The following is a 27,012-nucleotide window of genomic DNA, read 5'->3' as shown; positions in this document are numbered from 1 at the left end:
ACTCAGAGCTGTAGAACAATACAATAGAACCCAGAGCTGTAGAACAATAGAATAGAACCCAGAGCTGTAGAACAATAGAATAGAACCCAGAGCTGTAGAACAATACAATAGAACTCAGAGCTGTATAACAATACAATAGAACTCAGAGCTGTAGAACAATACAATACAACTCAGAGCTGTAGAACAATACAATACAACCCAGAGCTGTAGAACAATACAATACAACCCAGAGCTGTAGAACAATACAATACAACTCAGAGCTGTAGAACAATACAATACAACTCAGAGCTGTAGAACAATACAATACAACTCAGAGCTGTAGAACAATACAATACAACTCAGAGCTGTAGAACAATACAATAGAACTCAGAGCTGTAGAACAATACAATATAACTCAGAGATGTATAACAATACAACTCAGAGCTGTAGAACAATACAATAGAACTCAGAGCTGTAGAACAATACAATAGAACTCAGACCTGTCGAACAATACAATAGAACCCAGAGCTGTAGAACAATGGCATTAAGATATATCACCAGATCTGAGTGCACTTCACCTTTTTGCCATCCCAGTTCTGTTTTTGTTCGTCTTTGTCCATATCTGATTCTGTGTCTTCTGGCCCTGGTACATGAAGCAGAAGTATTGGAGAGGAAAAGAAAGGACGAGAGGGAGAACGAGAGAGAAAATGAGAGGGAGTTCAATTAATCTAATTGTCACTTATCTAGAATTTTAAAAAGCAAAAAAATACATATTGAACCCTTATTTTCATCTTGCCATAACAGTGCAAGGAAAATGAAATCAATACAAGACGGAATTTGATATCATTTTTCAAACGAGTTTCTCAATAAAAAGGAATACGCTTCAGACAGCCATTAGTATGTCACATTGAGAATCACTTGGATATTCATAATCATCCTGTGAGTAATGTCTACAGCCTTTAAAGACAAGGTCTGAAGCCTTTTATCATGTACACCAGAGTATTCAATAGTACACTAAAGGGTAGCCTGCAAAGCCATTAAGAAATATTTAATCATTAATACATTGTATATCACCTTCCTCATAATGACAGAGTTAATTAATTTGCGCTGGATTAAAAAAATCATTATTAAACCTACAAACTGGAAACAGAGCATTGGGGCATTGTAGGGCCAAGAGTTTTTGTTAACCACCTGACCAGAATTTTTTTTTTTTAATCTAATGAGAACTAATGGTAATGTTACACTGAACAAAACTACAAAGGCAACATGTAAAGTGTTGGTCCAATCTTTCATGAGCTGAAATAAAAGATCCCAGAAATGTTCCATACGCACAGAAAGCTTATTTCTCAAAAATGTGGTACACAAATTTGTTTACATCCCTGTTAGTGAGCATTTCTCCTTTGCTAAGATAATCCATCCTCCTGACAGATGTGGCTTTCGGCATATCAAGGACTTGATTAAACATCATGATAATTACACAGGTGCATCTTGTTCTGGGGACAATAAAAGGCCACTAAAAAATGTGCAGTTTTGTCACACAATGCCACAGATGTCTCAAGTTTTGAGGGAGTGTGCAATTGGCATGCTGACTGCAGGAATGTCCACCAGAGCTGTTGCCCGAGAATTTAATGTTCATTTCTTAGAGAGTTTGGCAGTATGTCCAACAGGCCTCACATCCGCAGACCTCATGTATGGCGTTGTGTGGGCGAGCGGTTTGCTGATGTCAACATTGTGAACAGAGTGCGTTGGGGTCATGGTATGGGCTGGCATAAACTACGGACAACGAACACAATTGCATTTTATCGATGGCGATTTGAATGCACAGAGATACCGTGACGAGATCCTGAGGCCAATTGTTGTGCCATTCATCCACCGCCATCATCTCATGTTTCAGCATGATAATGCACAGCTCCATGTTGCAAGGATCTGTACACAATTCCTGGAAGCTAAAAATATCCCAGTTCTTCCATGGCCTGCATACTCACCAGACATGTCACTGATTGAGTATATTTGGGATGCCCTGGATCGACGTGTTCCAGTTCCCGCTAATATCCAGCAACTTCGCACAGCCATTGAAGAGGAGTGGGACAACATTCCACAGACCACAATCAACAGCCTGATCAATTCTATGTGAAGGAGATGTCACACTGCATAAGGCAAATCATGGTCACACCAGATACCGACTGGTTTTCTGATCCAAGCCCCTACTTTTTTTTTTAAGGTATCTGTGATCAACAGATGCATATCTGTATTCCCAGTCATGTGAAATCCATAGATTAGGGCCTAATTTATTTATTTGAATTGACTGATTTCCTTCCATGAACTCAGTAAAATATTTTAAATTGTTGCATGTTGCGTTTAATATTTTTGTTCAGTTTATAAAACTCTTATAAATTAAGTATATCAAGTTCAAATCCGACGCACCTCGTTTAAGCTGCAAGTCCTGTGAGCCTCCTGCAAAAATATCCTGTGGGTTCAAAGTGCTCTGATGCAACGCAGAGTCCGAGTTTGTCCTATAGCACAGGGAAAGAGACTTACACCACCTAGTTTGTCCTATAGCACAGGGAAAGAGACATACACCACCTAGTTTGTCCTATAGCACAGGGAAAGTGACATACACCACCTAGTTTGTCCTATAGCACAGGGAAAGAGACTTACACCACTTAGTTTGTCCTATAGCACAGGGAAAGAGACTTACACCACCTATATTGTCCTATAGCACAGGGAAAGAGACTTACACCACCTAGGGGTGACTAAATGTATCAATTGTGAAAAGTCAAGAGACGTTTCACAACGAAATCCAAACAGTATCACATGCCACAACATAGTTGGATTATCTTACCTCCTCCAACTGGTGTCGGGTGGGGGTGACAGATACACCGAGCCATATGGAGAGCTATCAATGTGAGACCCCTGGTTAAGGGCAATACAAATCTGTAGCATCTCACAACTGAAGTCAACAATGTAAAACACCATGGCGCCATAGAGTACAGTCTATGCTATTGAAGTACATTGGTTAAAGATGTTACAAAGTGGCGCTTGCTTCAATAAATAAAATAAATTGGTAATTACCATATAATTACTATATTAGTGTAATTACCATATTACCATGTCATTCGTAATCAAATTTCCATTGCATAAGAGACTGTAAAATGAAGTGTAATAAAAATACAGTCACGTAAATCGACAGTAAAGGATATTTGGCGTCCATGTTTGTCGAGGGGCCTTCCGTGTAGGGACGTGATGCGGTTTCTGTCCCGGTAAACTCTGTCAACCAATCCATGATGCCGTGTTGTCCTGCTGGTGTCACCTGAACCTTGAAAGGGAGTCTGCAGACACCAACAAAACAAACCAGTCACAAGCTACATAGATACAGTTGAAGTCAGAAGTTTACACACACTTAGGTTGGAGTCATTAAAACTCGTTTTTCAACCACTCCACAAATTTCTTGTTAACAAACTATAGTTTTGGCAAGTCAGTTAGGACATCTACTTTGTGATTACACAAGTCATTTTTCCAACAATTGTTTACAGACAGATTATTTCACTTATAATTCACTGTATCACAATTCCAGTGGGTCAGAAGTTTACATACACTAAATTGACTGTGCCTTTAAACAGCTTGGAAAATTCCAGAAAATTATGTCATGGCTTTAGAAGCTTCTGATAGGCTAATTGACATCAATTGGAGGTGTACCTGTGGATGTATTTCAAGGCCTACCTTCAAACTCAGTGCCTCTTGGCTTGACATCATAGGAAAATCAAAATAAATCAGTCAAGACCTCAGAAAAAAAATTGTAGACCTCCACAAGTCTGGTTCATCCTTGGGAGCAATTTCCAAACGCCTGAAGGTACCACGTTCATCTGTACAAACAATAGTACGCAAGTATAAACATCATGGGACCACACAGCCATCATACCGCTCAGGAAGGAGACACATTCTGTCTCCTAGAGATGAATGTACTTTGGTGCAAAAAGTGCAAATCAATCCCAGAACAACAGCAAAGGACCTTGTGAAGATGCTGGGAGAAACAGGTACAAAGGTATCTATATCCACATCAACATAACCTGAAAGGCCGTTCAGCAAGGAAGAAGCCACTACTCCAAAACCTCCAGAAAAAAAGCCAGACTACGGTTTGCAACTGCACATGGGGACAAAGATCGTACTTTTTGGAGAAATGTTCTCTGTTCTGATGAAACAAAAATAGAACTGTTTGGCCATAATGACCATCGTTATGTTTGGAGGAAAAAGGGGGAGCCTTGCAAGCCCGAAGAACACCATCCCAACCGTGAAGCACAGGGGTGGCAGCATCATGTTGTGGGGGTGCTTTGCTGCAGGAGGGACTGGTGCACATCACAAAATATATGGCATCATGAGGGAGGAAAATGATGTGGATATATTGAAGCAACATCTCAAGACATCAGTCAGGAAGTTAAAGCTTGGTCGCAAATGGGTCTTCCAAATGGACAATGACCCCAAGCATACTTCCAAAGTTGTGGCAAAATGGCTTAAGGACAACAAAGTCAAGGTATTGGAGTGGCCATCACAAAGCCCTGACCTCAATCCTATAGAAAATTTCTGGGCAGAACAAAAAATTGTGTGTGAGCAGGGAGGCCTACAAACCTGACTCAGTTAAACCAGCTCTGTCAGGAGGAATGGGCCAAAATTCACCCAACTTATTGTGGGAAGCTTGTGGAAGGCTACCCGAAACGTTTGATCCAAGTTAAACAATTTAAAGGTAAAGCTACCAAATACTAATTGAGTGTATGTAAACTTCTGACCCACTGGGAATGTGATGAAAGAAATAAAAGCTGAAATAAATCATTCACTCTACTATTATTCTGACATTTCACATTCTTAAAATAAAGTGGTGATCCTATCTGACCTAAGACAGGGAATTTGTACTGGGATTAAATGTCAGGAATTGTGAAAAACTGAGTTTAAATGTATTTGGCTCAGATGTATGTAAACTTCTACTGTAAATGATAGCCAAATATATGTCAACAAAAGAGTAAACATGTTCAATTTAGGGTAATACCACAAATATTTCAAATCAGAGTCCTACAAACACACTTACCTGAAAAGGCATGTCAATGGTGCCATTTCCAATCTGATTGACATTTGGCAATGATCCGCCATAATACTGCCCACGGTTTTGTCCCAACTGTAAATACTGGGTCTTCTGTAACTGAATAAAGAGAGTGAAGAAACAAAACAATAAGCAAACATGGAGTCAGATAATGTTAGGTATGAAATATTCAAAAGGCAATAGAACAAATAATTCAAAAACAAAATGGAGGAGCTTCCGATTGTGCATGTGAATGGAGAAGAGACTTGTGGATGAGGCTCTTACGCATTAGTTAAATTTGGCAAATTTTTACTTTGTATTCCACTTTCTTACATAGCAGATTTGATTGATGAGTTCGTAAGTTACCTTTTTGATTCAAATGTCACAATCTGAGGAGCAGAAGACCTGTAACTAACGTTTCAACCGCGATGGCAAACGTGAATGGTACTGGCGCAGACTCCAGTTCAACTGTTACGCTCATGCAGTCACACTCCCCACAGATCTTCAGAACTTCTGTATGGTTCTGATCTCGGAAATTACAGCTACCATTGCCACTCAGCTCAAAACTGTCATCGGTGCTGCTCTGGCCACCTTCTCCGCCGTCCTGGATGGTGTCCGAGCCGTTGTGGATGAACAAGGCCACCGACTTAACGGCTTTGAACATGACCTGTGTGACTACAGTAACCGCATAGTGAGAAAATGAGAATGAGAAAACGATTGCCTGTCTGAGCTCCGAAAACCAAAAACGGATTAACAAGACCGATGACCTGGAATCCCATTCTCATCGTTGCAATCTACCAGAGAAACTTGGAGGGAACTCAGTTAAGTTCATGTCAGACTTCTTCGCAGAGGTGCTAGGTCCAGCCATCGTTCCATCTTCCCCGAAGCTGGACAGAGCCCACCGCATTGGCCCTTCCCCAGCGGCGGAGACGACAACTCCAAGCCTAGAGTGTTTATCATCCGTTTTCATTATTACCGTGACAAGGAGCGCATCCTCCAGAGGCAGGCCAGAGACCAGCTACACTTCTGCGGATGCAAGGTGTTCATCTTTCCTGACCTCAGCTCGAGTGTCGCCAAGAAGAGAGCTAAATTCCTTGAAGTGTTCCCATTTTGAACCATTTCATGTGTCTGAAGCTACAAACTCTGCCTTCCCGGCGGGCCTGGAGAGCAAATCAAGTGCACTATAGGCCTAGCCCTGGCCAATCGGATGGGTCAGATTACCGTGTCTACAGTAAAGTAGCAGGCTTAAAAAAAGTCCACAGCAATGTTGATACTGTGATATTTCAAAACATTTAAAACCATGACCAGAGAGAGAATGTCAATGAATACAGCAAAGACCTGCTGTTTTTATGAGTGAGTTCATGTTTAAGTTCTTGCTCAGCACTGTCAACACTTTGAGGCTATTAAAATGCGCATTCTTCAAACTTCCACTCACGCTACAACCAACACTGCCGCTGTAATGAATGAGTAGGAAAGTGTATTGATAGGCTTGCATTATTATTAGCAGATTGTTTCTTTTTTAATATCGAGAAATATTTAACTTTCTTTGTTCATAGGAGTAACAACATGAATTTGTGCACGATGCAGGAATAATACGGTACTACTTGAGTTTCACCATCAGCTGGAAGACGGTGTCCCTTTTTGGTCAGTGTCAATGGAGGAAAGGGAGAGCGGAGGGACGTTGAGAGGCGGATCCCTGTCTCCTCTTGCTCTCTCCCTCTGTTGAGCAACCTGGTCTCTGAGTATTTTGTATTATTCTGTATGTAAATCTGCAACGTTATTTAAGATGATATGTTATGTATTAATTTGTGGATGTTCGAGACACACCATATCGTATGATATGTTACGATTTGCAAAATGTCAGTGTTACGAATTTTCTAAATCGACAATATATTACTAATTGGCAAAACGTATGATATGTTACAAATTCTATCTAGATGTCTAATGTTAGCTAGCTCGGTAACGTTTACTAGGGGTTAGGGTTAAGGTTTGAGTTAAGTTTAGGAGTTAGGTTAAAGGGTTAAGGTTTGGGTTAGGGGAAGAGTTAGCTAAAAGGGTTAAGGTTATGCGATGAGACCAGGTTGCACTAAGACTGACCATCAGATGCAGGCACCATCAGCCCAGAAAAATATTTAAATGTATACTCGCTCAGCTGTGCCTCAGGAGTAATACAACAACTGATCTATTACGAGTGTGATCATATAGCCTACCTCAAATTTTGAAATATATATATTTTTTAAATGGTCAGAACAACAATGCAATGGCAGGGCAATTCAAGCAAAGCCAATATGCGGTGATAATGTATTTGGCATATAGCCTACTGCACAAACCTCATTGCTACAGTACTTTTTAGTTTTTAATAGGTTAATGTTGCATACGCTTACGTTTTTTAAGTCATGTAAAAATAAAACAAATCTGAGCCGTAGATCTCGGCTTGCATTTTGACTCAGAAAGTGATCTTCACTCAGAAAGGGTTGGTCACCACTGAACTAGCCTATTCCGGGCCCTCAGAGTTTCCTGCGCCAGTGAGCTCGGGACAGACAGCTGATTTTTATAACGCTTCCATTGGATATATGGGATCATCAGATCATGATATTTTGCTCTTTCACATCAAGGCCGGGAGTGTTGGAAAGATTTTTCAAATACTGAGGAACTATCATTCAATGTAAAATAAAAAAATACATTAAAAAAATACTTTGTTGCCTTGTGTGAGGTGAAGAAAAAGTGACTGAGAAGCTCAGCTTATTGGTGGTGTACGTAGTGTGTTAAGACAATCAGAAATCAGACATTGCCAAATGGGCAAGGAGTCTTTGGCAATTCTTTGGGCCTTCCTCTGACACCGCGTGGTATAGGAGTTGTCGTGCCCTCTTCACGACTATCTTGGTGTGTTTGGACCATGACAGATTGTTGGTGATGTGGACACCAAGGAACTTGAATCCTTACCACCTGGGGGCGGCCCGTCAGGAAGTCCAGGATACAGTTACAGATGGAGGTGTTAAGTCCCAGGATCCTTAGCTTTGTGATGAGCTTTAAGGGCACTATAGTGTTGAACGCTGAGCTGTAGTCAATGAATAGCATTCTCACGTAAGTGTTCTGTGGAGTGCAATAGAGATTGCATCATCTGTGGATCTGTTGGGACGGTATGCAAATTGGAGTGGGTCTAGGGTTTTGGGATAATAGTGTTGATGAGAGCCATGACCAGCCTTTCAAAGCACTTCATGGCTACAGACGTGAGTGCTATGGGTCAATAGTCATTTAGGCAGGTCACCTTGGTGTTCTTGGGCATAGGGACTATGGTGGTCTGCTTGAAACATGTTGGTATTACAGACTCAGTCAGGGACAGGTTGAATGTCAGTGAAGACACTTGCTAGAGCATGCTCAGAGTATAATCCCTCTGGCCCTGCGGCCTTGTGTATGTTGACCTGTTTAAAGGTCTTACTCACATTGGCTACGGAGAGCGTGATCACACAGTCGTCCGGAACAGCTGGTGCTCTCATGCATGCTTCAGTGTTGTTTGCCTCGAACAGAAGTAATTTAGCTCGTCTAGTAGGCTCGTGTCACTGGGAAGCTCGCGGCTGTGCTTCCCTTTGTAGTCTGTAATAGTTTGCAAGCCATGCCACATCTGACGAGAGTCGGAGCTGGTGTACTAGGATTCAATCTTAGTCCTGTATTGACGCTTTGCCTGTTCCCTTTAGCTCAGTGTGGATGTTGCCTGCAATCCATGGCTTCTGGTTGGGTTACGTACGGTCACTGTGGGGACAACGTCATCGATGCACTCGTCACGGTATCTGTGTGCATTCAAATTGCCATCGATAAAATGCAATTGTGTTCGAGGACAGTAGCTTATGCCTGCCCATACCATAACCCCACCATGGGGCACTCTGTTCACAATGTTGACATCTGCAAACTGCTCGCCCACACGATGCCATACACTTCGTCTGCAGTTGAGGCTTATTGGACGTACTGCCAAATTCTCTAAAACTAAATTTTTCTGGTAGAGAAATTACTTTTAATTCTATGGCCACAGCTCTGGTGGACATTCTTGCAGTCAGCATGCCAATTGCACACTCCCTCAAAACTTGAGACATCTGTGGCATTGTGTTGTGTGACAAAATTTCACATTTTAGAGTAGCCTTTTGGCACCTGTGTAATGATCATGCTGTTTAATCAGCTTCTTGAAAAGCCACATGTCAGGTGGCTGGATTAACTTGGCAAAGGAGAAATGCTCAATAAGAGGGATGTAAACAAATTTCTGCACCAAATTTGAGAGAAATAAGCTTTTAGTGCATATGGAACATTTCTGGGATCTTTTATTTCAGCTCATGAAACATGGGAACAACACTTTACATGTTGCGTTTATATTTTTGTTCAGTATATATCACCAAAGAAAGCATCCAAGTGAGCGTAACAGAACCCATCTATATGTAGACCATGTATCTGATGCTGTCTGGACAGAAATAGTATGACATGCCATACTCTTTTGGTCCAGACAGCAAAAGATACATGGTCTACACCAGTGATCACTTTCACAGTCAAAAAGCAAGTTGAGATCTACCGCTCAGATTCTTTCAAAACATGACTTAAAATGTTTTGACATTGACCTAATAAAAACAGTTCTGTAAGAATGCGATTTGTGCAGTAGGCCTAATACATTATCAGAGCATTTTGGCTATATGCCTGGCCTACCGATATTGTTATTCTCAGACATATTATATTCCAAAATTCGAGATTTGATTACAAAATAGATCATCAGTTGGTGTAGCACTTGCAAGGCACAGCTGAGCATAAATGTAAATAATTGGCAAATTATTCACTTTTTTTATTTTACTGGACTGATGGTACCTGCATCTGATGGTAATGGTGCTTTCAAAACAACTGGGAACTCTGGGGGAAAAAACTAGGTCAAATCATGATGTCAGTGAAATAGTTTCTGACTTGGAATTCCGAGTTGGATGACCGTTCAAAAATATTTTCCCAGTCGAATCTCGTTTTTCCTGAGTTCCCAGTTGTCTTTGAACGCACTGAAGTCGTAAGTCGTACATTTCCGAGTTCCCAGTTCTTTTTAACACGGCATTAGTTTCAGCTGCGGGAGAGAGCAGCAGAGGGTCCGCCTCTCATGGTCCCTGCTCTCTCCTTCCTTTCCTCTGGTGGAACTGACTAGAGAGAGGGGACACAGTTTTCCACCTGATTGCAAATCTCAACTCGCACCGCATCTGCCTCATGCAGAAATGTATGTTGTTCCTATGACCAGAGAAAGTGAAATATTCTTCATTATTAAAATAGTGGGTGTACGAGCTGCTAATAATAATAAAAACACAGGGCTATCGATACACTAGGCTACTCATTCATTGCAGTAGCAGCGTGAGTGGAAGTAGGGAGAAGCGCATTTTATGTTTTGTAGTAGTGTTGAAATAAAACAGTGTTGACAGTGATGAATGAAAAATTCAACATGAAATCACTCCTAAAAACAGAAGCTATTTGCTGTATTCTTTGACAGTCTCTCTGTGGTCATGGTTTTAAAAGTTATTAAATCTTATGTAGGCTAGTATCAAACTTTGCTGTGGCCGGGGACGCGGAAGCACAGTAGGCACGGTGATTTGAGCTATCTGATTGACCATCTCAGTAGCTGCACTAATTTAGCCTAAGAGTTCCCATCCACCGAGTACACAGTTTGTCTCTTCAGACAAAAGAAATGGTTCATTATGGGAACACTTTGCTTACCCGGTGCGCAGGGCTTCTGAATCAAGTGCACATACCGCCAACAGCGCAACACAAAACAAAAAAGCGCAAGCCTTTATGTTGGCTTTTGTACATAAATGTTTGGTGATTGACAAGGAATGCTTTGGTGACCACTGGTCTCCACATACTAAGACAGAGGGGTACTGTTTTGCTCAAGAGGATGCTTTAACTGAGATTTATGTATCTTTCTGTCAGGCCGCATCTCCGTCAAACAAATGATCCATATTTCAATATTTTATTTGGAGGGGCAAGGAGGTAAGGTAGGGCGGGCCCTGGTGAGAGGGCTGAGTTAGCTGTTTTGAGAGAGTGGTGAATGTGCTGCTAAAAACGCAACTCCGGGAGCCAAATCTTTGATCAACGTTGGAAGCAATATTTACATGTTGACCCATAATTTTTGTGTACAAAAATATATATTTCAAATTAGAAAAAATTATATAGGTCTGGACCTCGGTGTCCTCATATGTACTGTAGTCACAGCCATGCTTTTGAGTGGATTATGATAGAGACATGAGGTTTGGACCATTGGTTTTCTTAATAGGATTATCTATAGAATTAACATTATTTTACCCATTGGTCAAAATCAGAGTTTTTAAACCCAGAGGCGGAACACCGCAAGACTTTTGGAAACACTTGCGAAGCAGACCAGGCCAGGGTTTGGAGCTTGAGACGTCAATGAGAGAAGTGAACAATTCTTACTTAGTTCCAAAATGTTCTCGAAATCTAATGGTACAACCTAGATTCGAGCCAATGTATTAAGTAGTTGAACTTGTTATTACTCAAACCATGTGAACGTGACAAACTGACACGTTTTAATGTGTCAAAAACAACTTTATATATAAAGAATGCCTTTGATTTGACGGCCTGTACATGCAGTTCAGTGCGAGACGACCGTTAGACCCGATGATGTGTCTCTGCGCATGAGCAAAGCTAGCCAAATTTGCCATGACAATGCTTACAAGCGTGATTTGGAATTTCTATTGGAGAAGCAGTTTCTGCCCATTTTTGTTAGAATGTTATCCAGCTAACTAGCTAGCTTATCTGTTGCATGTACGTGCTGACGTTTCACTACCCAGGCTACGTGGTGGAATGCGAATGGGTCTCAACCAATGAAAATGTGTGGTGGGCAGGCCCAGCCCGGGTCGAACCCGCCCATAGCCAATCCTGCACCATTCCATAAGAGAAGCTCCTGACTGCAGTGTGCAGTTCGGGGCAGGGATCAATGTGGGCGGAGTCAAGCGCGTTTAACCGAACCCTTCCCGGCTCCTTCAAGGTCACCGTCAACGAAAGCGTAACTTAAATCGAACCTAACCTACATGGATAAAAATATAAACCATGGAAGTGACTGAGACTGTCATTATGCATAATGTACTTTGTAATATTCATGTTATACCAGTGCAGGGGTATGTGTTTATATGACCAACTACCGCACCGATGTTAGCATACCGTTAATTTGCACGCGAGCTAGCTAATTGCTCACAATGAGGGAATGTTATTTGGACAAATTTGCCTACTTGAGCAGTAAGTCTAGGTTTATACGTACAGTTATGTAATCGATTTGATCGTTGATTTTGTGTTTCTTCAATGTATGCCTTGTTGTGTTTGGCTAGCTCTAAATGTGTATCGTTGATGCCATTCCCTTAATTACACACAGCGAGCCTACACATAGTATATACAATAATGAAATCACCAGGTCCCAACATACATGGCAAGTCAAGAAAAGTAATTGTAACTTGTCCACACTGCAAACTGAAGTTAAATAAGAAAAACTTAAACACATTTACGAAGAAAGCATACACATTGCTTTGAAACAGTGTCCAATTAAATATTTTTGGCATGTGAGTACATTGATGTGAGAAATGGTGTTTGCAGTCGAAAATACATTTTCTGGTCCAGCAAAATCCATACATGTTGTGAAAAATACTAATTCAGTCCCAACTGTGTTTAAAAAAGTATTAACTTATCAATATTGTTGTAGTTGGGACCCCCATCCGATTGGCTGATTTTATTTTTCAAAGGAAAAAATGCAGCAAATTAAGCGATGGTGGTGCCTAATTCTTCTGCAGAACTTTACAATGCTGCAAGTCTTGAACATTATAAAAACTTTTCATTTGCATCCTTAAAATCACTTGTTTCACTGTAGCCAGACTGACCTGAATATATTTTCATATTGAATGTATGTCATTCACTCACTAAGGTCTGAAGAAGAGAGGTTGAATGATTGAAAAAGGAGGCGAAAACAAAACACACTACATGTAGGTGTCATATGAGTGGTATAGTCTTAAACCCCCCTTTGTCATATGATGAGTGATAGTCTTAACCCCGCCCCTCTCCAATATATTTCAAGATGATGTAGAAGACCCCCCCCCCAAGAAGTCACAGCATGTCACATCAGCATCCAGCTCTGCAGGATCAAGTACTGTATAGGCTATTAGCTTAAGTAAGGTGCATTCTTGTACACACATCCCTAGAGGTTCCCTTACATTATTTAATGACCACAATCTGTTTTCTTTCTAGACGATACTGAAAACAAAATGCACGGCGAACTGGGAGCTGTGAACTGGGTTTGTATTCTGTGTGTAATGCTGAAGGCTTGATGCATGGTGAACTGGGAGATGTGAACTGGGTATGTAGTCTGTGTGTAATGCTGAAGGCTTGATGCATGGTGAACTGGGAGATGTGAACTGGGTATGTAGTCTGTGTGTAATGCTGAAAGCTTGATGCATGGTGAACTGGGAGATGTGAACTGGGTATGTAGTCTGTGTGTAATGCTGAAGGCTTGATGCATGGCAAGATATAATAGTTGTGATGACTTGTTGAGTAGTTATAGATATCACTGAAAACCCCTTTAGTAATTGTGGCTTTTGTTTGCATGGTGGTATTGTGAAAGTGGGGTGTAATTTGACTTGATGACCCAATGAGGCACTACTCTTAATATTTATTCTTCCTTTTTCTTCAAGGAAAAGGGACACCCTAGAGGCAGCAAGGTGGTGTGAATGCCAAACATTTAAAGGCACCGTTTCCCTCCCTAGTGTAATTGGGATTCTCCTCAAGGAGCCATTCACGTTCCAGTTACAGAGAGATTATGAGATGTTCTATGTGGAGGCAGTTGACAACAAGAAAATGACTGTCTTTGCCTCTTGAAGAGCAGGAGTGAAGCCATTTTTGAGGAGTGGTCAAACCTTGTTTTGTCTGCTGTGTTAATTGTGTGGTTTAGTAAAGATGACGTAGAAGTCACCCGAGTCTCTGATCTCTTTACTGGAGCTGGTATAACTTAATGTACAAAGCACATTCAGCTTGTCAGTATGTCTATATAGTATAGTGTCTCCATTCTCATGAGGAAAGTAAATAGCATTATAAATCAGGATAGGTAGTAACTGTGTGTATATATGCTCAATGAAATAATATAATTAAAGTTAACATTTATCAACACAATTTTAACAGTACAAGTGACAAGTCTGTTCACTGCAACAATATCAGTAGCTTGTCTCAAATATAGAATGAAGCAAAAAGTATTTCTTACGATCTTAAAATGAAATACGTTTGTATTCAGTGTGACTGTCAAACGTTTGACTCCGCCCACATTGAGACCCACCCCTAATTGCAGTCAGGGGTGCTTGTTCCATAAACCATGGGGTACTTCAGTCAGTACGCTATGCCAATGTCGCTAGCTCTACCCACCATTGTGATAAGGATGACAGAAAAAACCCTGTGAGTTTCTATTTTTAATTTCATGGTCGCACATTGAGATTAGTGGTTGCCAATTTACAACTATGAATATTCTGCTGTGCATCAAAAATACACTTGCAGATGTTATCTGCTCGGGGGTTCTTCACGTTACCAAGAGACTCGTAAACTTGTAAGTTTTGTACATTTGTAGAAAGAGATTCGCAATCAGCCAAAACCACAGCCGCCTATTGCTGCAACTATTGGCTCGATTGTTCTATAAATCACATCTCAGGAAGTAGTTTGAAGATAAGTCATTTCTACAAAGTAACGTTAATGTTACTTGGCCTGAAGTACTATAATAAAGGTAATATTTTATGTGTACATCGATTTTGTGTGTAAAGGCATGACAGTAGTTTGTTTATCATGTGAACTATAAAATGGTACATTTCAGACGAACTCCATTGACAGCAGCTAAGTTAACTTTAGCAAGCTGGCTTCTGACGTTCATTCTAGTTTTACTATCAACTGGTTAACGGTAGCTTTAGCAGGCAGCTTTAGATGCGAGGGGAAAACAAATATTTGCTAGTTAACCATCTGATAAAGTTTATGCCATAAACTACGTTAGCTAAATTAGAACTGCTGGGGGAAAAACTCCCACAATCATTACTACCTAAATGTTAGGTTTCTAGAAAATAAAAACTATTTGCTAGCTATATTTTAGACTTGTTACTGACTTTTGAACACTCTCAAACTACTTTGTTACACTGCCTGTTTGTTGATTAATTGGGGACTAAAAGTTGGCAAGATATGCCCCTCCTGTAAACCGGCTGTATTGTTTTTGTATAATTTGGCTGTATAGGCTTGTACACATTTACTTGAGTGTTTTTAATTAGCACAGTTAGCCAAACTGACTGACTAGGATTATTGTTATTCATGTTTTTGTTATTGCATTTCAGGTGGAGGGAGTAAGATCACTAGAAAGCAGAAAACTGCAAGACAACCAAAGGACCTTAGAGGTATTACAGTCAATGCTTATGAAGTGGATTTAACTTATGGCTGCATCCCGCTACCGGGATCGATATGACAACAGCCAGTGAAAGTGCAGGGCGCCAAATTCAAACAACAGAAATCTCATAATTAAAATTCCTCAAACATACATGTGTCTTATATCATTTTAAAGGTAATATTGTTGTTAATCCCACCAAAGTGTCCGATTTCAAATATGCTTTTCAGCGAAAGCACTACAAACGATTATGTTAGGCCACCACCAAACCACAATAAGCACAGCCATTTTTCCAGCGAAAGATAGCTTTCACAAAAAGCAGAAATAGAGATAAAATTAATCACTAACCTTTGATTATCTTCATCAGATGACACTCATAGGACTTCATGTTACACAATACATGCATGTTTTGTTTGATAAAGTTCATATTTATAACAAAAAATCTGAGTTTACATTGGCGCGTTACATTCACTAGTTCCAAAAACATCAAGTGATTTTGCATAGCCACATCGTTTCAACAGAAATACTCATCATAAATGTAGATGATAATACAAGTTATACACATGGAATTATAGATATACCTCTCCTTAATGCAACCGCTGTGTCAGATTTCAAAACAACTTTACGGAAAAGGCAAATCATGCAATAATCTGAGACGGAGCTCAGAACAATAGCCAAATTAGCCGCCATGTTGGGGTCAACAGAAACCAGAAAATACATGATAAATGTTTCCTTACCTTTGATGAACTTCATCAGAATGCAGTCCTAGGAATCCCAGGTCCACAATAAATGCTTGATTTGTTCGATAATGTCCGTTATTTATGTCCAATTAGCTACTTTGGTTAGCGCTTTTGGTAAACAATTCCAAAGTCACAAAGCGCGACCACTATAACGTGACGAAATGTCCAAAAGTTCCGTAACAGTCAGTAGAAACATGTCAAAGGATGTACTGAATCAATCTTTAGAATGTTGTTAACATACATCTTGCATAACGTTCCTACCGGAGAATTAGATTGACTTCAGTTGAGCGATGGAACGGAGATGCCTATCACATGAACGCGCGTGTTCAATGCGTTGTCACCTCATGGCAGTGATTACTCATTCCTGTCTCCTTCGGCCCCCCTTCACATTAGAGTCATTAGACAAAGTTCTATTGACTGTTGACATCTAGTGGAAGCCGTAGGAAGTGAAAACGCATCAATATCTCGCTGTAATTTCAATGAGAGCTTGGTTGAAAATCTGCCACCTCAGAAAAAAATCAAACAGGAAGTGGAACTTCAGGTTTTTGCCTGCCATATGAGTTCTGTTATACTCACAGACATAATTCAAACAGTTTTAGAAACTTCAGAGTGTTTTCTATCCAATACGAATAATAATATGCATATATTAGAAACTGGGACTGAGGAGCAGGCAGTTTACTATGGGCACCTCTGTGCACCTTTCATCCAAGCTACTCAATACTGCCCCTGCAGCCATAAGAAGTTAAGGTACATCATGTATTTGTCATCTCCCCATCAGGCCTCTGCATGCTGTGACATGGGCCTGGATGGTGAAACATCTGCTTCCAGCTGCCTGACTGAATATTGGGGCCTTCAGTTGTACCTTACATCACAGCAAGAGTCTCCTTATCTCTGTCTCATAGTCATTTAACATGTATTATGTATCCACGCATTCATGAAAACTGCTACAGACACAAGAACTGCACCTGAGTGATGATAGCCAGCTAGCCGAGCCATCGCGTGAGAGATCAAATCAAACATTGTCACATGCACCGAATACAACAAGTGTGGACTTTACCTTGAAATGCTTACTTACAAGCCCTTAACCAACAGTGCAGTTCAGTAAGAAAATATTTACCAAGTAGACTAAAATAAAAAGTAACACAAGAATTACATAAGGCTATATACAGGGGGCACCGGTACGAGTAAGTGTGTGGGGGTGATCTGTAAATGTAGGTGGGGGCGAACTGACTATGCATAGGTAACAAATAAACAGCAAGTAGCAGCAGTTAACTAAAGGAGGGGGGGGGGGGAAATCAATGTAAATTGTCCAGTGGCAATTTTATGAACTGTTCAGCAGTCTTATGGCTTGGGGGTAGAAGCCTTAAAGCCCTAGACTTGGTACCGCTTGCCGGGCGGTAGTAGAGAAAACAGTCTATAACTTGGGTGACTGGAGTCTGACAATTTTATGGGTTTTCCTCTAACACCACCTATTATATAGGTCCTGGATGGCAGGAAGCTTGGCCCCATGTACTGGGCCGTTCGCACTACCCTCTGTAGCACCAAAGTGTTGACTCGTGTGTAAATGAAGTAACTCGAGGTAGAACAAATGGGTGGGTTATCTTTCACAGGGGAATGTGAACGGGATGGTGCTTCAATGGTGGGGTAACACACTGAAGAAACAGCACTGCTCATGCTAGCCAAACAAATCGAATGGCGGTTTAGCCCAGAGGTTGCTAGCTAAAACACCAGTGGTGCCGTTAGCCCACTAACTAGCCAAGACACTTTAAAGGTTTAGCTAGCTAACTCAGAGCGGTGGGAACCGACGGAGAGCTAGAGATCCCGGGTAGAAGAAGCTACAATTTGTGAGAAATTGCTATTAGCGGGATGCGAAAGCAGTGGATCTAGCTAGGTAACAATGCCAATTGTGTGTAGGCCAGGCAACAGGTGTACTGTAGCTAGCTGTTGACAAAAAGCACTGCTTACAAGCTAACTTTACTGAGAGAAGTGAAGCTGAAGTTAGCAGAATTCCTGAAAATTAGCCACTGAATGCTCTGTGCTGGGGTGTTAATCCCCACTAAAAGAAACAGTTAAATTGAGAGCTAGTTTTCTGAAGAAAGCTGCTTAACAGGCAAGTAAACAAATAGACTTGTGAAGAGGCTAAGAATGAGGAAACCAGAGCGGTGCAGGGTGTTATATAGACATGTGGGGGCGTACACCCACAAAGCTCTGATTGGCCAAACTATGACCGCAAAAGAGGGCGTGTCCAGTAGGGAAATGTCAAACCGAGTCGACTGAAAGAACTGACATTCACTTGTCTATTTGTACTATTCTTCAGGCTTGTCTGGAATATGTATTTAGTAGGCACACCTGTGTGATGTCTTATATACACTGGGGGTGAAAGTAAGGTGGCACAGTCCAGTACGCAAAGATAAATAGTGTGGGTACGCCGTACCGGTAAAACATGAGCCTATCACAATTAATACAACATGCCCCAACATTTGCGAATTGACTGGAAACCGGGTGGTTTATGAGCCAAATTGCATTGTGGTTTGAGGAGAACACTTACATTTTGTCAAGGTAGAGATGAGTGGCTGAGATACTTGTGAACAAGGCGGAGATGAGTGGCTGAGACCGAGGCGCGTGTGGACAACAGTGGATGCATCAATTCAGGCTACAAGTGTAGGCCTATTGACAATCGCAGAATGTCATTACAATACATGTAGGTGTTTTGTAACAGATGTCTCTTTCCAGTCATCAAATTGCAGATGCATAGTGCACCGTTGGGGTTTGGATGCTGAAATTATTTTGTGAGTGGACAAATGTGTACGGGTAGCTTACAGGAGTACCTTTGTTAAGTGATTGTTTGCCAATCAGATAACATCATGACTGGTTGTGTTCATGCCACATTAAAAAGGAACAGGGGGCATGTCCATATTGCTAGGGGAAGCTAAGCTTTCCCTGAAGTAAATTGAATTATATAGCCTAATTAGTTTACTCCTGTCTATACAGAAATACATAAACATTCAAAATAGGCTACTACACAAGAAAGGATGATTTAGCCACAGAGGATCAATTGCTTCTTAAATTTTTTTAATAAAAATATATATTTTTTTCTTTTCGCATAGCCTACAGTCGGAAGGGCCCGCAATTTGGGCAGCGTGCGCTGTGAAAAGCAAGAGGCCCAGCCAGGCATATCGCAACATTTAAAAATACAATTATATGGATTAAACATTTTTTTTTTTTTTTTTTAAACGAACATGAGTAGACAAAACTACAAAACTTTATTGTGTTTGGTGATCGACCCCCTCCCCCCTACATTTGGCCATTGAAAAGCCTTGACAGTTGCATCCTTCCTCAGAGAACTAACTGTCTGCTGATGGCTGACAACAGGGTGGCAGGTTTTTACACGTGCTGCTCCAGAGTTCCATGGCCCAGCAGACTCACCTAGGGATAGGGGGATGGACAAGTTAGTTTGTCTGGGATACTTTTAGAGGGAGGAGAGAGCATGAATTGGAGTGAGCACAGTAAATCCAATCCAACCAGTGGCCCTGGATAATATGCTACATGTCATCACACAGACAGCCATAGTGAAGGAGGTTTACATAGTGCGTAAAGTATATTACCACCAGCAGAGCTTACTTCTCTACTCTGGAGAGATTGCAGGTTGTTGGTCAGAAGGCTTTGGTGGTCCTTGGAATATTCTCTCTGTAGCACCTGTAGAGAAATGGATAGAGGTACAGAATGCAATTGAATGAGAGAGCAAGAGCGTTAACATTTACATTGTTAAATATAAAGGGTGCCTTCCAATCAGACAAATGGATGCATGAAACACAGCAACTCAATGGTTTTCCAAGGGAGGAGTGTGTTGGGGGAGAGGCTTGTGTTGTCCATCAGAAAAGTAGCAAAGACTATCCTTCAACTAATTAAAAACATAGAACAGCATTTTTCCTGACCAAACAGCTGTGTTGGACATGCGTTTAATGCATTTTGGTTTGAAGGCAGCCTTACTCTGTGGTTGAAGTGGTATCTTCATGTCTAGAACTTCTCTAACTCCCCATACAGAGTTAATACACATTTTAGGTAGAATGTCATGTCTTTCAACCAAATTTCCATAACCAACAATTAGCAGTGTCTCTATGTCCGTATAAAAAAAGTCAGCGTAATGTGGTATGGGCACTGCGAGGCTGCTCTCTGATCCATGTACCATCTCGTGTTATGCAAGGCAATTAACCCCTCAAAAAGTAGAATACCTGTTAGGCAACTGAATAAAATGTGTTCAAACCTAAGGCTGGAGAGCTACTGGGTGTGCAGGCTTTATCAAGCCCTGCTCAAACACATCAGAGCCAGTTTATCCAGGTCAGGTTGAGCAGCTCATTTCTAAAATGTGGTTTGTTAGAGGGTGACTGGAATAAAAGCCTGCACACCCATTAGCTCTCCTGGAGGATGGTTAACCACCCTTGATGTACAGTACCAGTCAAAAGTTTGGACACATCTACTCATTCAAGGGTTTTTATTTATTTGGACTATTTTCTACATTGTAGAATAATAGTGAAGACAAAAACTATGAAATAACACATATGGAATCATGTAGTAACTAAAAAGTGTTAAACAAATCAAAATACACTACCGTTCAAAGGTTTGGGGGATCACTTAGAAATGTCCTCGTTTTTGAAAGAAAAGCACTTTTGTCCATTAAAATCCCATCAAATTGATCAGAAATACAGTGTAGACATTGTTAATGTTGTAAATGACTATTGTAGCTCGAAACGGCTGATTTTTGAAAATGGAATATCTACATAGGCGTACAGAGGCCCATTATCAGCAACCATCACTCCTGTGTTCCAATGGCACGTTGTGTTAGCTAATCCAAGTTTATAATTTTAAAAGGCTAATTGATCATTAGACAACACTTTTGCAATTATGTTAGCACAGCTGAAAACTGTTGTTCTGATTAAAGAAGCAATAAAACTGGCCTTCTTTAGACTAGTTGAGTATCTGGAGCATCAGAATTTGTGGGTCCGATTACAGGCTCAAAATGGCCAGGAACAAATACCTTAATAAAAAGAAAAGAAAAACAGACACTGGACAGAGATATGGCTTTTTCTTTGCAAATCTGCCTAGAAGGCCAGCATCCCGGAGTTGCCTCTTCACTGTTGACGTTGAGATTGGTGTTTTGTGGGTACTATTTAATGAAGCTGCCTTTGACAGCTTTGCACACTCTTGGCATTCTCTCAACCAGCTTCACCTGGAATGTTTTTCCAGCAGTCTTGAAGGAGTTCCCACATATGCTGAGCACTTGTTGGCTGCTTTTCCTTCACTCTGCGGTCCAACTCATCCCAAACCATCTCAATTGGGTTGAGGTCAGGTGATTGTGGAGGCCAGGTCCTCTGATGCAGCACTCCATCACACTCCGTCTTGGTCAATTAGCCCTTACACAGCCTGGAGGTGTGTTGAGTCATTGTCCTGTTGAGAAACAAATGATAGTGGGACTAAGTGAAAACCAGACGTGACGGCGTATTGCTGCAGAATGCTGTGGTAGCCATGCTGGTTAAGTGTGCCTTGAATTCTAAATAAATCACAGTCTCACCAGCAAAACACCATCACACTTCCTCCATGCTTCACGGTGGGAACCACACATGCAGAGATCATGAAGTTCACCTACTCTGTCTCACAAAGACATGGCGGTTGAAACCAAAAATCTCATTTGTACTCATACAAAAGGACAGATTTCCACCGGTCTAATGTCCATTGCTCCTGTTTCTTGGAAGCAGGTCTTTATTGGTGTCCTTTAGTAGTGGTTTCTTTGCAGCAATTTGACCATGAAGGCTTGATTCGCGCAGTCTCCTCTGAACAGTTGATGTTGAGATGTGTCTGTTACTTGAACTCTGAAGCATTTATTTTGGGCTTCAATTTCTGAGGCTGGTAAATCTAATTAACTTATCCTTTCCGTCAGAGGTAACTCTGGGTCTTCCTTTCCTGTGGCGGTCCTCGTGAGAGCCAGTTTCATCATAGCGCTTGATGGTTTTTGCGACTGAACTTGAAGAAACGTTCAAAGTTCTTACATTTCTGCATTGACTGACTGTCATGTCTTAAAGTAATGATGGACTGTCATTTCTCTTTGCTTATTTGAGCTGTTCTTGCCATAATATGGACTTGGTCTTTTACCAAATAGGGCTATCTTCTGTATGCCACCCCTACCTTATCACAACACAACTAATTGGCTCAAACGCATTAAGGAAAGAAATTCCACAAATTAACTTAAGGCACACCTGTTAATTGAAATGCATTCCAGGTGACTACCTCATGAAGCTGGTTGAGAGAATGCCTAGAGTGTGCAAAGCTGTCATCAAGGCAAAGGGTGGATACTTTGAAGAATCATTTCAAATATATTTTGATTTGTTTAACACTTTTGGTTACTACATGATTCCATATGTGTTATTTCATAGTTTGTCTTCACTATTATTCTACAATGTAGAAAATAGTCAAAATAAAGAAAAACCTGGGAATGAGTAGGTGTCCAAACTTTTGACTGGTACATTTAACCAAATACGTTTTATGCCATTTGAAATAATTTGCTCAGTAAATATCAGATTAAATAGCTTTGGTAGGATACAAATATTTTTATTCAGCGGAACAAACCTACACATTTTATTCAGGAAATGTACCTTTTCTAGTTTAGCTATTAGCATGTATTAATGTCGTGGTTACTTTGCAGGCTGACTAGCGAGTTGCAATGTCCCATACATTGGATGCCCAAATCAACTGGAAGTATTTACAAAACAAGTTGAAGCCACAATCCGATACATCTAATCTTTTTTTACTAAAATGTAATTCACATGATTCGAGTCACGAATACAATTACAAAGTGAATCGTTTGTTTTATATTTTTTTTAAGTTTAAATTAATCATATGAATCATTCAAAACAGTCAAACAGTTTGTATGGCCTTATTCACAAGTGTCAGTGGAAAGTTTGAGACCTGACAAAAACATTACATGCTAATAGCTAAACAGTTAACTAGAGGGTACAAGATATGTTTTGAATTGGCTACCTAGTTATTAGTCTGTTCTCTATTCTATAGGCTAGGCCAGGCCTGGGCAAAGGCCGGCCCAGGGGCCGTATGCATCCCACGACCTGATTCAATAGGGCCCGTGGAATCATGCTCAGATCAAAGAATAACTAACAACAAATAAATAACAACTGCACGAAGACAGACAGTGACTGACAGCCTGACACACGTCACAGTTACAAATAGTAGCTAGCTAGAAATTGCGCAAAAATGAGTTTTTCAAAGTAAAGGAAAGTAGACAATGAATGTGGGGTGTTACAGCAAGAGTGGACATCGAAATATTTCTTTATTGAAGTATCAGAGAAAGCTGTGTGCTTAGTGTGCAAAGAGAGCATCGCTGTCTTAAAGACTACAACTTGTCCCAACACCTCCAGACGAAGCAGGCAGAGAATTATAGGAATATGTTTTCTTAGCAGAACTGCATCGAAAGAGTTGCTTTCTCAGTTGCAAAAGCAGCAAGGACTTTTCACAAAATTGCATTCAGCAAACAACGAAATTGCGAGAGCTAGCTATGTACTGTCCCACAAAATTGCTAAACATAGTAAGCCATTCGCGGAGGGCGAATTCATTAAAAAAATGGACTCTGCAGCAATACTTTGCCCCGACAAGAAAGAGCTGTTTAAAAATGTTTACCTGTCAAGACGAACAGTGACACGGCGTGTTGTTGATATTCTTATGAGGCATAACCCCATACTTTGAAATTACAGAGGAGTTTGCTTCAGTGCAGTCAATGAAGAGCACAACCACAGGGAAAGATTTATTGGAGGAGGTTAATAAGTGTGTGGCAAAGCTGGGACTGAGTTTTGAAAAGTTATCCAGTGTGACTACTGATGGGTGCCCAAACATGACAGGAAAAAAACGTTGGCCTTTTGAAATGGATACAAGATCAAGTAGCTGAGCTAAATCCAGATCAGAAAAGTATTTTCCTGCATTGCATTATTCATCAGGAGGTGCTCTGTAAATGTGTCCTGAAAATTAGCCATGTTGTTGATACAGTCACTAAAGTGGTAAACTTCATAAAAGCAAAATCTTTAAACCACAGGCAGTTTGTCTAACTGTTGGAAGAGAGTCGTGTCATGCAGATCTCCCCTACCACACAAAGGTGAGATGGCTAAGATTGGGGAAGGTGCTTAAAAAGGGTGTGGGACCTGAAGTTGGAGATTGCGGAGTTTTTGCAAATGAAAGGAACATGTGGATTTCCCTCAACTGCAAGATAAAGAGTGGTTGGCTGATTTTGCCTTCACCGTGGACTTCATGGCCCTCATAAATGAAATTAATTCCAAACTAGAAGTCCCTTTTTTGCACATCAGATGTACAGGGAAAATTACTCCTCCTGACCCGCCAAGTAGAAACCAACAATCTCACCCACCTTCTGACACTACTAGTCTGTTCCCTATCAGATGACCAACAGGAGAAGTATACATCGCTGCTGCGTGCTTTAAACGGTGAGTTCTCTCATCGTTTTGAGGATTTCAAAGTGTTGGAAAATGACATGCTGTTGGTTTCCTCTCCTTTCACCTTCAATGTGGATAACGCTCCCTCTGACCTGCAACTTGAGCTTATCGATCTTCAGTCTGATGCAGTGATTGGAGAACTATTCAAAACAATGTCCCTGATGAGGTTCTATGCATCTCTCGGTGAACAAAACTTTCCAAAGATTAGGAGTCATGCTCAGAAGATGTTTGTACTGTTTGGGTCAACCTATGTATGTGAACAGATATTTTCAGTGATGAAATATAACAAGTCAGATCATCTCTTACTGACTCTCACCTCTAAGCAATCCTGTGCATAGCGACGTCAGAAACTATACCCGACTTCACTGCTCTAGTCAATGCCCATCAGAGACTTCACTGCTCTAGTCAACACTCATCAGACTTCACTCCTCACACTGATTGAGTAGTTTAAATGTAATGTTGAGCTCTCTTGTGTTTTTGTGCATACCCATACAGAACAAGAGTTCTGTTCGTGGTGATGATTGTACTTTTCCATCCATGTAGTTCATTGCATGTTTAATAATGAAAATACCTACCAAAAGGAGAACATGGATGTGGTTTATTTCTGTGCATGTTAAAAAAGTAAAATAAGTAGCATATCTGGATGTGATTTACAGTAGATGTCAACACAGTCATACACAATGTATAATCCTGTAATATGATTCTGGCCCACGATGGCAAAAATATATTCTAATGTGGCCCTCCATGCAAAATAATTGCCCAGGCCTGGGCTAGGCCTACCTGCTGCTGCAATGTCTGACAGTCTCTCTCTCCTTGAGCAACAACCCACTGATCTCACACAAATGCAGGTGATGCTGATATGTTTATTTTTATTGTACTGATAAAATATTTAAAGAATGTGCCTAAATAAATTATATTTAAAACAATAAAGGAGAGCCGCACACTAGGAGCTCAGATGCAAAAATATTTATGTCCAACGTTTCAACAGACAAGCTGTCTTCATCAGGGTTAAGACAGCTTGTCTGTCGAAACGTTTGGGACATAAATATATTTGCATCTGAGCTCCACTCCGCTAGCCAGCACCTCGCCTAAATAGGTGTGCGTTTCTTTCGCCACTAAATAAATTATATTAACATATTATTAAAGTAATTTCCATGGCTTTTCCAAAACTTTTTGGATTTGATACTTGTCCAGGCCTGGAAAACACAATTTCAAAATTCCATAACTTTTCCAGTATTTTCATGACCATACGAACCCTGCCCCTAAGCCCTCACCCTTGACCGCCCCATTAGCCCAAGGCCTCCTGCCAAACCCTCTGAGTCTCTTTGACATGGAGTTACTCCAGAAGGTTTATGTGGATAGGGCTTCTAGACTCCTCATATGAGTAGAGTATTATATACAATGCCTTCTGAAAATATTCAGACCCCTTGAGTTTCCCACATTGTTAGGTTACAACCTTATTCTAAAATTATATTTTTTTAAACCCATCAACCTACACACTACCCAATTTTTGCTAATTTATTTTAAAAAAATACAAAAACTGAAAATCACACTTACCTAAGTATTCAGACCCTTTACTCAGTACTTTGTTGAAGCACCTTTGGCAGCGATTATATTGAGTTTCTTGGGTATGACGCTACAACCTTGGCACACCTGTATTTGGGGAGTTTCTCCCTTTCTTCTCTGCACATCCTCTCAAGCTCTGTCAGGATGGATGGGGAGCGTTGCTGTACAGCTATTTTCAGGTCTCTCCAGAGATGTTAGATCGGGTCCAAGTCCGGGCTTTGGCTGGGCCACTCAAGAACATTCAGAGACTTGTCCCGAAGCCACTCCTGCGTTGTCTTGGCAGTGTGCTTAGGGTCGTTGTCCTGTTGGAAGGTGAACCTTCACCCCAGTCGGAGGTCCTGATCACTCTGAAGCAGGTTTTCATCAAGGATATCGCTGTACTTTGCTCCGTTCATCTTTCCCTCGATCCTGACTAGTCTCCCAGTCCCTGCCGCTGAAAAACATCCCCACAGCATGATGCTGCCACCACCATGCTTCACCATAGGGATGGTGCCAGGTTTTTTCCAGACGTGATACTTGGCATTCAGGCCAAAGAGTTCAATCTTGGTTTCATCAGACCAGAGAATCTTGTTTCTCATGGTCTGAGAGTCTTCAGGTGCCTTTTGGCTTCCGTCTAGCCACTCTACTATAAAGGCCTGATTGGTGGAGTGCTGCAGAGATGGTTGTCCTTCTGGAAGGTTCTCCCATCTCCACAGAGGATCTCTAGAGCTCTGTCAGAGTGACCATCGGGTTCTTGGTCACCTCCCT

At 41.0% G+C, this 27,012-nt stretch overlaps 1 protein-coding gene and 1 long non-coding RNA gene across 2 annotated transcripts in view; one reads left to right on the top strand and one right to left on the bottom strand.

The window, feature by feature from the left end:
* LOC120019889 (CREB-regulated transcription coactivator 1-like) overlaps nt 1–27,012 on the bottom strand; it is a 73,963-nt gene that overhangs the window by 32,885 nt on the left and 14,066 nt on the right. The window contains exons 2-6 of the mRNA XM_038963300.1: nt 5,057–5,167; nt 3,180–3,308; nt 2,822–2,883; nt 2,404–2,492; nt 538–643 (exon numbers count right to left, since the gene is read on the bottom strand). Coding sequence (XP_038819228.1) covers nt 538–643; nt 2,404–2,492; nt 2,822–2,883; nt 3,180–3,308; nt 5,057–5,167 — 497 coding nt within the window. The remainder of the gene's footprint in view (nt 1–537; nt 644–2,403; nt 2,493–2,821; nt 2,884–3,179; nt 3,309–5,056; nt 5,168–27,012) is intronic.
* On the top strand, nt 11,978–14,172 carry LOC120020482. Its single transcript, XR_005472441.1, has 3 exons — nt 11,978–12,304; nt 13,301–13,347; nt 13,744–14,172. It is a non-coding gene; the product is annotated as an uncharacterized LOC120020482 (long non-coding RNA).

This window comes from Salvelinus namaycush, chromosome 25 (assembly GCF_016432855.1).
Source record: "Salvelinus namaycush isolate Seneca chromosome 25, SaNama_1.0, whole genome shotgun sequence".
Taxonomy (NCBI): domain Eukaryota; kingdom Metazoa; phylum Chordata; class Actinopteri; order Salmoniformes; family Salmonidae; genus Salvelinus; species Salvelinus namaycush.
The sequence above is the reverse complement of the archived record's forward strand: the minus strand, read 5'-3'. Positions and strand labels throughout refer to the sequence as shown.